General features: G+C 40.0%; 1 protein-coding gene across 4 annotated transcripts in view; it reads left to right on the top strand.

Moving 5' to 3' along the window:
- Positions 1–15933, top strand: part of RELN (reelin) — a 447264-nt gene that overhangs the window by 261565 nt on the left and 169766 nt on the right. For all 4 annotated transcript variants that reach the window (XM_075208761.1, XM_075208759.1, XM_075208760.1 and 1 more), the window contains exon 12: positions 539–690. In XM_075208761.1, coding sequence (XP_075064862.1) covers positions 539–690 — 152 coding nt within the window. The remainder of the gene's footprint in view (positions 1–538; positions 691–15933) is intronic.

Here is a 15933-nt window from a genome sequence, read left to right as displayed (position 1 = left end):
ACAATTCACTGAAATAGTATTGAGTAGGTACAATAGCCTCCAAACAGTGGGATAGAGGCTAATACAGTAGAGGAATTTTAAAAGTGTGGAATAGACATAAGGCTGTTCTAAATCTGAAAAATAGCCAATAAATCTTAAAATTAGCCAAGGATTAAATGGGAACTAGTGTTATCAGGGATAAAAAAAAAATGGGCAGACTAGATGGGCCAGATGGTTCTTATCTGCCATCAAATTTTATGTCTCTGTGTATAGTTCTTTAAACAAAATGTTGAATGTACAGAGATGGGGTGTGTTGTATTGTGCAATTGATATATATATATCCCTGATCTCACATGAGATTTGACTATATCAATGTCATTTGTTTCACTTTAATGTAAGAAAGAACTGTAATTTGTATCAATTTATTCCACTGGAAATAAATAGGTAATAACATCAATTGCAACGTATTTGTTATTTTGAGTACTCATTCATATGCAAATATGAATGCTATAAATATACTGCAAATGTATGCCCCATGGTGAAGTCTTTCTTTTACCAGGTGGGAAATTCTCGGAGCTGTCATTGGTACTGAATGTGGAACAATAGAATCCGGCTCTTCTCTTGTATTTCTGAAAGATGGAGAGAGAAAATTATGTACTCCTTATATGGATACCACAGGATATGGGAACCTACGGTTTTATTTCAGCATGGGTAAGTTAAGAAAAGGTTTAGCTTATATGTGCTATTACATTAGTGTTTCAAGTTTTTAAAATAAATTGCTGGCATGAGGTGATCGTCATAGCTAGGATTATATAGGCTTCTCTCATTTTTTATATTCCTTTATAGTTTTCAAAATGAGAGATTTCACACCAGTGAGCCAAAGCCTACTTGTAGACTACATGTGATAGAAAAATGCATTGGTCAAATGCAGCCATATGCTAAAAACTATGATAATTAGTGTTATTACATTCCTTTCTAGTAACAGAAAGCAAGCATTTTTCATAATTGTGTGGACACTTGGTATCATGGTGCTATTGATAATTCCAGATAGATCACAGGTTGAAAATGGCATGTTATTGAGGGGGTGTTATAAAGTGGGTATCATAAGTTAATATGTTTAAGTGCATGTTTTATGAGAATAAAACCTGTTCATAAGAAAGTAGGGTATACACAGGACCAAATCTCAAAGCATTGCTGTGTCACTAATATAAATTAATATTGCTATATACTCATGCAGAAGACAGTGTGTCTGATTCATAGTGCAACCCGCGTTCTGTATTATACGTGCGTATTTAGGCTTTGTATACTCCCAAATTCATCAAGCAATCTCTAGATACGCAAACTTTTGAAATCAGGGACAGGTCTGCTGGACTCAAGACGCTGCAGGATACATCCAATAATACATCCAATAACTATGTGGATTGTAAATTCTCCAAAAAATATATTGAATTAATGTCACCTGTTAGCAAAAAGGCATTAATGATAAAACAGTTTAAAAAAGAAAGTGGTTTTTTTTGTTTTGTTTTTTTTCCATGAAATACATTTATTAGAATGTTGTTAATGTCTTCTGAACATAAAATACATTTTTACAGTTGCTTGTGACCTTTGAGACGCTCAGAGCTTGATTCGGACGTGGCTGAATGTGCTTGAGTTTGGCACACTCCTACTATACATTGACTATGGCAAAACGCCCCTTCCCGGTCGAGTTCTCTCCCCAAAATCATAGGTTGCAGTAACTGTACTTTGCGTGGGAATACGCAACGGACAGGACTGCGTTCATGGTTGTATCTCCTGGTTCTGGGCATGCACAGAGTGATTTTGCAGATGATATGCTCAACATTTGCAGATATGTTCCTTGATAAATCATTCCCAGTGACGTCAAGTTATTGCTGCTAAAGGTGATTCTGTAAGCTGCTAAATCATGGATGTACACATTTTTCTTCATGGCTTCCTCATGTTGCCGCATACTTTGTTGATTAAATAGTGACAGAGTAAAATCCGTCTTATGTCAATAGAAACATGAGTTTGAATTTCACATTTTAGGACTTGACGAAGACCATATAATTGTTATAATGTCTTGAGGGTATAATTTCTCACATATCTATCTATCTAATAATGCTCAGTCTATTAGCAGTACTATATAGCCACTTCTGGGCTAATTGTGTATTGACCCTTTCAGCTGATACTTAATTATATTAGCATCACAGATATGTCACGGTCATCTATTTATGTTACTTGGTTGACCTTAGTATTTTGACTACTGTCAAAAAGTAGATTGTCATTGATTTTTTTAAAGGGGAAACAACAGATATTGTATTCAGTTTCATTTAATTTGATTCAATTTAATTTTATTTGTATTTGTATTTAATTGTATATTATATGGGAATGTGACTTTTATAAATAACTGTCAAGACACTTTTCTCTCTGTATGTGTGTCTGTGAAGCTTGTGTACAAATACGGTAATGACCTACATCTCTATTTTATCTCTACACTTTTCTATACGCTATCCCTACGCTATTGTGGGTTGTAAGTATACACACTTGCTTTGTCTGACAAACATAAATGCACTGTCAGTATTGGTGTATTTATACACATTGATGTAGTCAGTAATGCCACAGTATCTTAAATGACTGTCTCAGCCTTTGGGCATGCACCAGATCTCATGAGGACACAGTATTAAAGAAGTGAGCAGGGCTATGTATGTAATGGTGCATGGAGTTAATACTCTACTTGTTAACAGAGTTACAGTGGAGTGGCAGGTTAACACTGATACTGTATTTGACATTTCATAATAATAGAAGTAAAATATTATTACATTTTCTTTCTTTGGAAATGGATAAACCTCGCTCAGACCCAAATCACTCTGTTCCTTTTTACCCTTCAAATTTGCTATCATTTGTATCTGCTCTATTAATCTGTGTTTTGTTTTGTTTTTATAAATCACTCCACTGGCTCCCAACTTTGTTTTTCACATAATGCATTGCACTTTTACTTATTTTATAGATTTGATGTGTTTTTAGTTGTGTGTCTTATAATGAATTGGGCCTGAAATCTTTCGATGAGTGTGAGCTTGTCCGCAAACAAAAAAATGGATATCTTTTTTTATAGCAAATCTTGTATTCATCTATGGCTAAAAGGAATGTTGCTAATTCATACCTTATAACATTTCAATCCCTGGCAGCAAGACAGGGGGTGTGGCTGCATCACGATGGAGTGTGGCCATGCCTCCAGAGGGCTGACTAGCAAGATTAAGCACATGACTGCCCATTAGATACCTTCTTTCCCCTCCAAACACTGCAGCACATGGTGCACTGCACCTATTCACCGTTGCTCTGAAGATACCTCCTAATCTTCCCACCCATGAAAAAAACATGTCCCCAGAACCCTAAAATCAGGTCTGTCCCCCCAAAATCAGGACAATCGAGAGGTATGCTAATTGGTAGATTTGTCATATTTTTTTGCCCGTACTTACTTGATTTGCACTAATTTACAAAGAAGGCTATTAAACCGGGAGGGGGGGGGGGGGGTTGGGCAACATTTCCTGTGTAATACAGAAAGTGAGTCTTTCTGTGGTATTGAATGATACTGACAACCCGTGTGGTGTTTAAAGAATGCAGGTTGCACTGAGGTCAGGACACTTTAAAAAAATATCATGCACAGAACAGTATGAAGGGATTGTGTTATGGACATACTCTTACTGCCCTTGCTATTATTGGTTTTGCCTTCTCACTTTCAGTTTTTTATGTTAATAAATCATGTCATGGTATAATTGGAAGGTTTGGTGTATGCCAGATGCCGTATTATCCATTTTTATTGTTCTCATTTGGGGTTGCTGTATATGCAATACCAAATACCAAATATATGATAAGCACATTTTTGTTACTCAGTATAGAGGTTCCATTAATTGGGACCTATGTATCAATGCTAAGGAGTAAGGTGTTTGTGTTTTATTTAGTTGCTAGTCTCAGTTCTTCATACAGTGACAAAAAATGGTGTGCTCCACCTAACTAGGACAACACTAATGTAAATATCATGTCAGGACATGACCTATGTGTGCTTCTTATCAATTCCAGATAGCAAATGTTATAATTCTGCGTTGTTCAACTTCTACATTATAGATGGCCACATTTCTTTTCCTTACATGCTGGAGGGCCTACTTGAATGGTCCACAAAAGGGCAAAAAAGCATTTAATGTTTGTTACATAAGAAATACATATACCTATGAAGTCATAAGTTATAACACAGTGTAAACTACATTGTAAAGTTAAATAATTAGCATGTGCGGTATGGTAACAAAGAATATTTAGTATCCAGTGTGTAATACATAGCCCAGCACATAGTTAGTACAACATTTCATTAATTCTAATTGTATTAGTACAGAGAAAGGCAAAACAAAACCTGCCGTAGCAAACCTGTCCTTGCTGTCGCACTGTTTCAGGCACACTGCTCCTGTGTTTTATTGTTTATTCAAATTTATTAAAACAATGCTCCTGAGTTTTAAATTTATTAGGCCAGCGCATGACGTGTGCGCATGCTTTGGTATACATGACTATGACATCTGTCAGGCCTAAAGAATCATTCATACTTTGGTAGAGGTGAGAAGTACCAGATCTTGTCATTGCAGGATTCTGATGGTGTGCACGTATGTCCTGCTGTAAGCTCAACGCAACTGACATCACAGACTCTGATGGGAGGTGTCAAGTATCTTGTCAGCTATTACTCTTTGTATCTGTTACTCTGTAAACGTGTATACAGCGTTCCTCCACACTTGTATCCAGTTTTTATTAGCACCAACATTCATGGTGTCAGAAGTAGCATGACAAGGCTCAGGATTTTCTCCACATGGATCCATTGATTTTTATTTTTATGAAAACACCGCTGACAGCTGTATGCAATTTAAAAGGGACTGGAGAATATACTGCATTGCTGCATTGTCTGACAAGTGTAAAACTTATACATTGTTACAATTAAAAAATGTCATAATGAACCGGCCTGCTTTCAACACCACCAACCAAAGACGTGCTGAAACAATACAGTCTCATGCTTCCACAGTTAACCTGCGAGCACAGAAATCTTTGGCACCATTACCAACAAATTGATTATGGGTAGAATTGACTATGATATTTATAATGACACAGTTTGCACACAGTTACTGTGTAAGAAGGAGTTAACACTTGAGACTGCAATCAACATATGTATGCTAAACGATCAATCAGAGTGTAATGCAAGACAGTTAAGGAGTCAGAAGTGTGCATTGCCTAGTAGTACACACCACCCTTATACTAACAGTGTACTAATTGCATTGGGCACCATCACCATTACACCGGTGCTAAATGCAGTGTTATTTCAGAAAAACTGCTATCTGAAATGAGTCCTCAAACCTGTATTGACCATAAAACTTCAGTTAACCTTGTGACATACAGAGGACAGATAATCAAGTCCCTTTCATGGCCATGTTTGAGTTCATGTATGCTCCATTACATTACACTACATTGCTTTAATACAACTTGGACCAGAATTCCAACAAGAAAACCCAGAATTCAGTAACCTGATTGATAGTAGCACCATTGGTAATTTACCAGAGACTTACCATATGTGACTAGATGAGTCCTTAACCCCTATAACCTGTGCACTAAGATGCATCCTACTAGCCATGAAAGACAAAGTCATTGCAGAGCTTGATCGCATGACCAAACTGGGCGTTCTTCTTTCCCACATTATATATATATATATATATATATATATATATACAAGTTAACCCATGCATGATACTCATGCATTCTAGTCAAATCAAGCTACTTAAGGTGTTAAAAATGTTCTTGTCATGCATTTGGGGCTAGGCCAGGCCTCCTCAGGGGAAGAGCGTTACTTCCCGACGTAAGCGCCCTTTTTTAACGTGGTTTTGTCCACATGTCACCACCTCATCATTCTTTTCCATCGCCTCATCCTTCATCTTCATCGCCACATCCTTAATCTCCATTGTCTTACTGTGCTCAATCAGTCTTCCTTGAAGGGCAGTATTCATAACCTGCACTTTCACATCACTGCTTCTCCGTACTCGTGAAAATGCGACATACAATTGTCCATGACCAAACACAGGCTCTGGTAAATAAATACCCACACGGTCAAGAGTTTGAGCCCTCAACTCGTAAATTTAGCCTTTACTACCCCTTCCACGGGGGGAAGGGGGGATGATGGAAGTTAACTGACTTCACTATTATTATTTTTTTGACAAATAATGTCAGTATACCAAATTTCATGTCAATTGGATGAGCCTTTTCTGAGAAAATAGTTTTTTCCACACACACACACACACACTAACACACGCCGCTAGGCTTATATATATATTATATATATATATATATATATATATATATATATATATATATATATTCCCAAACAAATTTTAAGTTGACAGGCGCTTAACAGTGCGAACACACCAAAGTGATGGAAGTGTATACTTAATTTCGAATAGGATGGCAGCTCCCAACATACGACACCTATCTGCAGATGTCAACCTATTAGACCAAAACACAAGAAAGGGCGCCAAACATAGTGTATTAAATGTGACTCTTAGTGAATTTTCCACATGTGTATAATTCCCGTACCAGAGATCCAGATAATATCAGCTTCAATGAATACATATGATGATCTTCTCTAGGTACCGTCTAAGATGGACATCTGAAACCAATGATTCAATTGTAGATCTTCCCAACAGTGTAACTCCAGGGTAGCTAGAACTCACAAATAAGCACAATAGTGTGATACCGCCAGGCAGGACTACATACAAAGGAATATTTATTAAAAAAAAGAGGCACAAGCCTCACACTGCAGCTCCAAATATAAAATGCTCGTACATTAATCCAATAAAAAACAGCTTATCTGTCCTTTTCCTCGTGTGTTGGTAGCATCAGGTGGGGCAATCCTGGCCAGTAAGCCCAAACTGACGACACGGGTCCTAGACAGCAAGCACACAAATTCCAAACGCGTTTCGTCCTCCAATGTAAGACTTTCTCAAGGGGTCATATATATATATATATATACACTGTGGAAAACTTTCTCAGCTCTAACATACTCTTGGCCATATTGTCGTAATATTTTTTCTGCATCTAACCACATCACAAGATTATATTATATTCTCTATCAGACTACTGGATTTATATTGCAAACCCTGTTTAAAATGATTTGGAGCTTGCATTTATATCTGCGGGAAATTTGGAAAAGCATTTGGAGTTTGTATTTAGATATCTACAAACAAAGCAAGATGGCTGAATATTACTAAGCTTTTTTTGTCCTTTTTCATAATGAAATAGGAATCCATACAACATTCATGATTAGTGCATTTTTGTATTCTAATAAAGTAGAGTAATACCCATTAAGTGATTTTATAGACAAATATGTTCTGGACTTTTTAATTTTAAAATCAGTGCACTGATAGGGGTATAAATTTATTTAAAATGATTACTTGTATATTGTGATATGTTTAGTGGTGATATATTATTTTAATGTACGTTGTTGTTTTGTTTGTATAATAAAATACATAATTTGTATTTACATTGATTTTTTATTTTATATATGATTAGTGGAATTGGAAGTAAGGTTGCCTTAACGCGGTATTTTACTGCTTTATTATCATTCACTTTTAAACCGATGATCCGTGAAGTAGATTGAAAATATATATATATTATTTATTATATTTACAAGTTGGGTTTTTAGCGTTGTAAGTTTTTTTTGTTTGTTTTCCGTTATTACATGTATGAGAAAGAAAAGGGAACAGAACCATGAACCAGGATAATATATTTAACTGTTTTATCAATAACGCCTATATCATTAACAGGTGTCATTAATTCAATATTTTTTTTTACCTATGAGTTCTTTTGCAAATTTATTGGATGTATCCTGCAACGTCCTGTTTAGTAGAGCACAGCATACCCACCTCCAATTTCAACAGAGCAGGTTTCTTGAGATCCGTGCCTTGATGAATTTGGGAGTGCGCCAAGCCCAAATACATGCTAAACACGGGTTGCGCTCAGAATGCATACCTTGATGAGTCGGGCCCAGAAGTTTTTGTTTTCTGTATTGACTACTAGGTGATTGATATGGAAAGACAAGATATTCGTTAACATCTGTTTATCTGGATGTATAAAATATTAGACAATTATAATAATGAATGTTATTGAAAGAGTGTGGAGGTTACATATTGATACATAACAATAATCTTTACATTAGTGGATATATTAAAACTGTATATTTGGTTTATTGCTGTTTGATTTTGTTTTATTGCAATTGTTGGTCCATTATTACAAGTAGCCTTCTTAGTGTATCATTTATATATCTTGCAAGTAAGGATACATATGCGGCTATCACTTCATACATTCAATCCTTAACCTCTTAGAACTTAACTAAAACCTTATTAATTTATTCCATACCTGCCCTTCACCCATAGTGTGCCTATTTACAGGGCCATCTTTTCCATTGGGCACGATGGGCAGCTGCCCGGGGGCCCCACGGGCAAGGGGGCCCCATAGGCACAGCTCTTAATGAGAATAAATAATCCTGCAAAAGAAAAAAACCCGCAAAAAAAACCTACAAGGGTCACTGAGCAAGTACATCTATCTATCTCTATCTCTATATATCTATATCTATATCTGTATCTGTATATATCTATATCTATATCTATATCTAGGGGCTCCGGTGCACTGCTTTGCCCGGGGGCCCATAATGTTGTTAAGATGGCCCTGCCTATTTAGTAATCTCAACAATTACGCTTTGGTGTTTTCCTGCAACAACCTTCACAATTTAATTTATGGCACCCGGTTACAGTTGAAACTGATTCTCATTTCCTTATAACCAAGAGTTACGGAAGTCTCTTCATAACTCTTCATCCCGAATATAGAGAATGATGATGAAACTACAAAAATACAATTTGGATTTGATTTACAAGCACAGCAAAAAACTATTTGTAGCTGATGCTTTGTTCCACGCTCACCTACCTCTGTTTGAGGACACTATTCATGAAGATGAATCTGATGTTATGGTTGTGCAGGTCCTTTCCTCCAACAGGATTTCAGAACTTAGGAAAGAAACCCTGGCAGATGACCTCTGTTAACGTTTATCACAGACTATATAACAAGGATTGCCATCGTTATCAAGAAAATTCCAGTAAGATGTACGACCCTTCTTCACTATGAGGGATGAGCTTACCCTTTCTGATGAGATCCTTCTGAAAAGACAGAGGTTTATTATTCCAAACACTTGGTGCTGGGTTGTTTGAGATTGATTACTTGCATAACCTCACCAGTGCACTAGTCCTTTCCAAACTCAAGGCACTTTGCTGTTCTTGGCATGCCACAACAACTTATCACATATAACATTGGTCAGTTTGTTGAAACCATTCAACTGTTCAACCAATGCTGTTCCACTGGAATCCATAGGCAAATAACCCCAAGTCATATCTTCAGATTCAGGAGTGTTCTCAGACCCTAAAAGAGTATGTATTAGAACACCTTCCTTCAACAAACACTACCATCATCACACGATCTGGCAGGGTATGAAGTTCTAACCCACAGTTTCAGGCCTTTGTGACTTAAACACCACTAATACTTCACTACTTCCCTTCTTGTATATATTCCTTTTCTCCCACTATCCTATCTACTTGTTGTTTTCTTTAATACTTTCACATCATGGACATCACAGACTCTGGTGGGAGGGGTCAATTATCTTGTCAGTTATTACTATTTGTACCTGTTAGTACCTGTTACTGAGTAGACTTGTCATGCTCCCGTCCCACATGCGGGTACCTGTGCCTTTACCTTCTCCTCACAGGCGGTAATGTCGGCATATCCTGGCATCAGTCTCTTAGCAGGCACCATCTTGCAGTCTGGTCTGCGCATGTGCAGAATCGCAGTCCTCTTTTGAAAACCTCCTCTCTTCCCTCATTGGAGCACTATTTAAACCTCCCGTGTTCACCTTATTGCCTGTTCTTCAAACTCACTGTCACACGATGGTCCCATAGTTAGGTGCCGGCGCTGTGACTTTCACTTTAAGAACCATGATTCTGCTTGCTTCTGCCTCAGAGACATTACTTTCACAGGTGTCCCTGGCTACTGTGATCTGGACCTCCTCCTGAACCTTATTGGTCCTGGAGCACTATATTAACTTCCCAAGGTTATGGGTTCATTGCCTGTTCTTCGTGTTACTCTGGTTGCATTTGGATCTGGCTGTATACCTCTCCTTCCGTGTGCCCGTTACCTGTTCGTTGGACTGAACTCCTCACTGCTGTTCACCTGCAAGCTGCAATCTCCTCACTGCTGTTCACCTGCAAGCTGCAAACTCCTCACTGCTGTTCACCTGCAAGCTGCAATCTCCTCACTGCTGTTTACCTGCAAGCTGCAATCTCCTCGCTGCTGTTCACCTGCAAGCTGGAACTCCTCTCCGCTATTCATCTGCACGCTGAACGAGTATCGTGAGTTGTTGCTAAACCTGTGCCTTATCTATTGGTTCACCTTTACGTCTGGCTGGCTAAGATCGCTGCATCTCGCTGTAAGAGCTACTATCAAGTTACTTGTAACCTGTAGTTCCACGTCTGACACGGGTTATCCTTACTCTGTTGTTACCTGTTTACTGGACTGTTATTGTGAACTACTTGTTGTGCCGGTGGCTAGTACTTGGGTTCAAGTTACGTGTATCTGTTCATTTGCTTCATACTACAGCGAACTTACCATTGCAGTTACAACGAATCCTGCTACCTGTAGTTCCACGCATGGTTCAGATACAACTCACGTCTCTGCTACTTCTAGGCAACATTCTACTGCACGTGTCAGTGTTCATCCAAGTCCTTGGGTGATGTGTAACGCTTGCTGTTCTACTTAATAAGAATCACAGTGTTTCCAGTACCACCTGCTATGTTGAGTCATCTCTGCTCTCGGATAAGCTAAGTTCTATATACTACTCTGTTTGGACTGTAAGCTTTACCAGTGATTCACATTCATCTGCTGTGTGGTTCTCTATTGGATCCTAGTGTTCTTGTTTATCATCACTGCGTTGAACTGTTTAACATCTCATCTCATGCTGTTGCCAAGGGTTACCGACTATGAAGTAGCATATGTGATTAATGTCTGCATTACAACGAATTGCCGTGTATTCATCTTTGCCAATATATATATTATTATTATTATTATTATCATTTATTTGTTAGGCACCACAAGGTGTCCGCAGCGCCGTACATAGTACAAACAGTAAACCATACAGGGTTAAACAGTACAGAACAGTAAACACAAAGTACCAGTGCTTCAGAAACTCCGGGACGGACAAATGGAGTAAGGACGGAGCAGAAGAACAGGTGTGGAGACACGAGGGAAGAAGTGCCCTGCTCAAACGAGCTTACATCCTAAGGGAGGGTGGACGAAACAGACACAAGAGGGAGCGGTGATACCAGGGGAGAGAGGGAAGAGCGAGCAGAGTAGGTGAGGGGTTAGGTGGATGATTGGTAGGCTTTAAGGAACAGGTGAGCTTTAAGTGCTCGTTTGAAGGAGCACAGCTTGGGAGTGAGACGGATGGATCGAGGGAGGTCATTCCAGTGTAGGGGGGCAGCTCGGGAGAAGTCTTGGATTCTGGAGTGGGAAGTGGTAATGAGAGTGGACGTGGCGACGGTCAGTGGCAGAGCGCAGGGATCGGGCAGGAGTGTGAATGGTGAAGAGGTCGGAGATGTAGGGGGCAGTAGACTGGGAGAGAGCTTTGTAAGTGGTGGTAAGGAGTTTGAAGAGGAGTCTGTAGGGGATGGGGAGCCAGTGTAGGGCAAGGCAGAGAGGGGAAGCAGAGGAGGTGCGGCGTGAGAGAAAGATGAGTCGAGCAGCCGCATTGAGTACAGAGCGGAAGGGGGCTAGATGAGAGAGGGGGAGGCTAGTGAGGAGAAGGTTGCAGTAGTCTAGGCGGGAGATGATGAGTGCAAGGATGATGGTTTTGGTGGCGTCTTGTGAGAGGAAGGGTCGGATGCGGGCTATGTTGCGAAGTTGGAGTCTACAGGCTTGGGCAAGGGATTGGACATGGGGGGCAAAAGAGAGAGAGGAGTCAAGGGTGACACCCAGGCAATGGAGCTGGGTAACAGAGGAGATGGTGGTGTTGTTAACAACGATAGAGAGGTTGTGGTGGGAGGGGAGTTTGGGGGGAGGAAAGACAATGAATTCAGTTTTGGAGATGTTAATTCTGAGAAAGCGGGAGGACATCCAGGAGGAGATTGCAGAGAGGCAGTCAGATACGCGAGAGATAAGGGAGGGAGAGAGATCAGGAGAAGAGATGTAGCTTGTAAGCCTTGAACTTATCCTAAGAATATTATTGTGTTCTGCCTCCACCATCCTCTATAGTAGAGGCAAGGGATCTGAGACCTGTGACACTCACTTCCTGTAGCTCTAGGATCTGGCTCCTGTCTTCCTGTGTAGCCTGCATGGTGTGGTATCATCCTGCTCTCCTCCAGCATTGAACCACTGCTGTTCCAGTTACTCCTCTACCACTACCTGAGTTACCTTTATCGTGTCAGCTTCGGTTCTCTCACTCCACTGCCTCTCAGTGCTACTGTTGTTCTGTGACTCCCCTGCAGCCATCCCGAGTTACCTTTGTGGTATCAGCCTGCTTTCCTCCAGCATTGAACCACTGCTGTTCCAGTGAGTCTCCTACCTCCTTCTGGCTCCTCCTCACCTCTCTGCTGTATACTCTCTCGCGGGGCCGCGACCTACGGAATAGGTGCCGCTAAGTCCATACTCCCTTTCGGGGGTTCCTGGTGAAAACCACATACCTGTTAGACTCCGTGCCCGTGAGAGAGCTCAGTCATATTCAGCAGAGTCTGGGGATCCTTAGTTCTGCCGAGACAACCATGACAAAACTCCTCCTCACTTGTATCCAGTTTTGAATTTGTAAGAATGTTTTTCCCCTTTTGACCAAAGGAATTAAAAACATATTTTCTTTGGAGATCATTAATACCAATGGGCAGACTGAGCAATACTGGTAATCGGGCCAACTGGGCTGGGGTGCAGGGTAGCATCTGCTCCCCCAGGCCAGTTCCATAGAGGGCTCCTGTAGTGTGATAGTGCCTCCTTTTCTCAGTGTGCCCTGTGTGATGGAGAATATCAGAAATGTTGGTATTTATTATGCAGACGTCAGTAAATGAAACATGATTTCTGACCACCTTTCTTTCAAGGGAGAATTTGCTTGTTATCTTGAACAACAGTTGAGAGCTGGTAACTGCAAACTGAATCCCCTCTCCCTATCTCGAAACTCTTTCCTTTAAGAACCCCCCCACGCCCACCCATAGTTTTTTGCATATAGATGAATTACATCTCCTTACGGCTGGAAAGGCAGAACAGAGGAGCATAGGCTAAATACCGTAACAGCGTGTTCACAGAATTACTACTACACAATTAGATGTTGGCGCATCCACACATACACCTTTTAGGAGGCGTATCTCTTGAACATACTGGACAGCTGGTGAAATAGTGCTGATGATCACTTCAGCTGGTAGAACTTAAATAATTTTTATTACGCTATATTATATGGATTCTCGACCCTCAATTCGTGTCACTTAATTGACATTTCCATTTGGACTACTGCAGGAAAGGGAGCACGTTAGATGATTACCTCAAGTATATTTCTGCCCTTCTGACCTTGCACAGTACAGAGCCACAGAACTGATGTATATCATATGTGTGCCTTATTAAAGTTAATTTGACAACAGTATGATAGGAAGACACAGTGTGAAAAGGGGGCACATTGTGAAAAGGGGCAGCAGTGTGATAGGAGGGCACAGTGTAAAAAGGGGACACAATGTGAAATGGGCAGCAGTGTGACAGGAGGGCACAGTATGAAAAGGGGGGCACAATGCAATAAGGGGCAGCATGGTGGCTCAGTGGTTAGCACTTCTGCCTCTCAGCACTGGGGTCATTAGTTTGATTCCCCACCATGGCCTTATCTGTGAGGAGTTTGTATGGGCTTGCGTGGGTTTCCTCCAGGTGCTCTCCGTGCTTGCGTGGGTTTCCTCCGGGTGGTCCGGTTTCCTCCCACACTCCAAAAACATACTGGTAGGTTAATTGACTGCTATCAAATTGACCCTAGTATGTGTGTCTGTCTGTGTGTGTTAAGGAATTTAGACTGTAAGCTCCATTGGGGCAGGGACGGATGTGAATGAGGTCTCTGTACAGCGCTGCGTAATTAGTCGCGCTATATAAATAGTTGATGATGATGATGCTGATGGGGGCCTAGTGTGATGGAGGGGGCCCAGTGTGATGAAGGTAGAGCAATGTGATGAAGGGGGAGCTGTATGATATAGGGGGAACTGTGTGATGAAGGTGCAGAGTGTGATGAAGGGAGCAGCTGTGTGATAAAGGGGGAACATTGTGATGATGGGGCAGACACATCTATTTGTTGCTCTTATTGTTGTGATTTTATAGCTATGTAGTGTTTTACTTAATATGAAGCAAGGAAAAAACCTGACGACTTCTATCCGAAAACATATTAATTTGTGTTTCAGATAGACCCTGATTCATTTGGAAAGTAAAGCAAACAAAGGAGTAACTTTGCACCTTGACAAAACGATGTTGCATTGGAGGGCGATGTAAATTTAAAATGTGATGACAGATTTATAGTTGGGCAAGGATATGTCCTAGATCAGCTTTGAATTTCAGTGTAGAAATAAAGCTATAAATTATTTGTGTGCTACTTGAAAAATCAATCAGTATTTAACTTATGTGCAAAATTATAAACTAATTTGCACTCCTTACATTGCAACATGGTTTCTCCAGAAGAAAAGTTTCTCTCTTTTTTGCCTTACTTTCCTTAAATCAGGCCCATAGTGTTGTAGGGCACAGGTCCTACAGGAGTCAGGACTGTAGAGGGGGGAGGAGTCAGGACTAATTGATAAACTGCACCCCCAAAAAAAAGATACATCATATCACGGCCCCTCAGATTGCTCCCAGACAGTTATAGAAATCAATTTACAATGCCACTTTCATTTCATATATGAATTTGATTTTATAAATGGTTCTGAGCAGGCTGGGTAGTGTTGCTATAAGGCAGATATGCTGGCTTTGCAGATTTGATTTTATAAATGGTGGGACAACCTGGGCAGTGCTGGTACAAATGGCTAAAATAGTATATATTAGCAATGCCATTTTCAAAATTATATTTGCATTGCCATTATTTAAAACATATAAATGGTGGCAATGTAGATTTGATTTTAATGAATCGCTGCAGGCAGATGAGGAAGTGCTGATATCGATGCAGATTTAATTTTTTTATAGCTACATTCAGAGCCATGACTAGCTATGTGATATGGCCCCAACCAGGGAGTAAAGCCAGGAGGGTTGCTGGTTGGAGACTAATTGCTTCATTTCATCCATTCATAATGAGGAAAATGAAAGGGGTCTTGCACTCTAAACCTAGATGGGGGAACATCAGTGTTCTTTCTCGACCAGGGTACTAAAATATCTAAATATGAATCTGCTTCTCTTACATGTTGCACAAACCAGTTAGTGTTACGCTAGATCATATAAGGAAAAGGGAGATGGTTAGAGTGTGTGTATAATGTTTAGGCTCTAGACATGCCAGCCAAAGAACATGCCAAAAGCACTTATCACACACCCTTAGGTAGCATAGCACTGCTTGCCTTGGACCCTTCAGAATATTCATCTCCAGGCCCTTGTAGCCCTTCATCCGGCACTGGTAATGTTGATAGGACCAAAGAAAAATTGTAAATGGCAGGAAAGCATTAATAGCAGAAAATCAATGATTATATTCATGAATAATGCCCAGTAATGGGTTTACTTGTTCTTCATTTCTGTTAATAGTACGTTGAACATTTCTTTACTTAAGTTGTAGTTTTATCAGATGAAACAAAGATATGCTGAAATAATTACCAGGATTGCATTATATTAACATGAACTGCTGATAAAATGTAAAGTGATAAT

This window comes from Mixophyes fleayi, chromosome 4, assembly GCF_038048845.1.
Source record: "Mixophyes fleayi isolate aMixFle1 chromosome 4, aMixFle1.hap1, whole genome shotgun sequence".
Taxonomy (NCBI): Eukaryota; Metazoa; Chordata; class Amphibia; order Anura; family Limnodynastidae; genus Mixophyes; species Mixophyes fleayi.
This window is presented reverse-complemented; position numbering and strand designations above follow the sequence as displayed.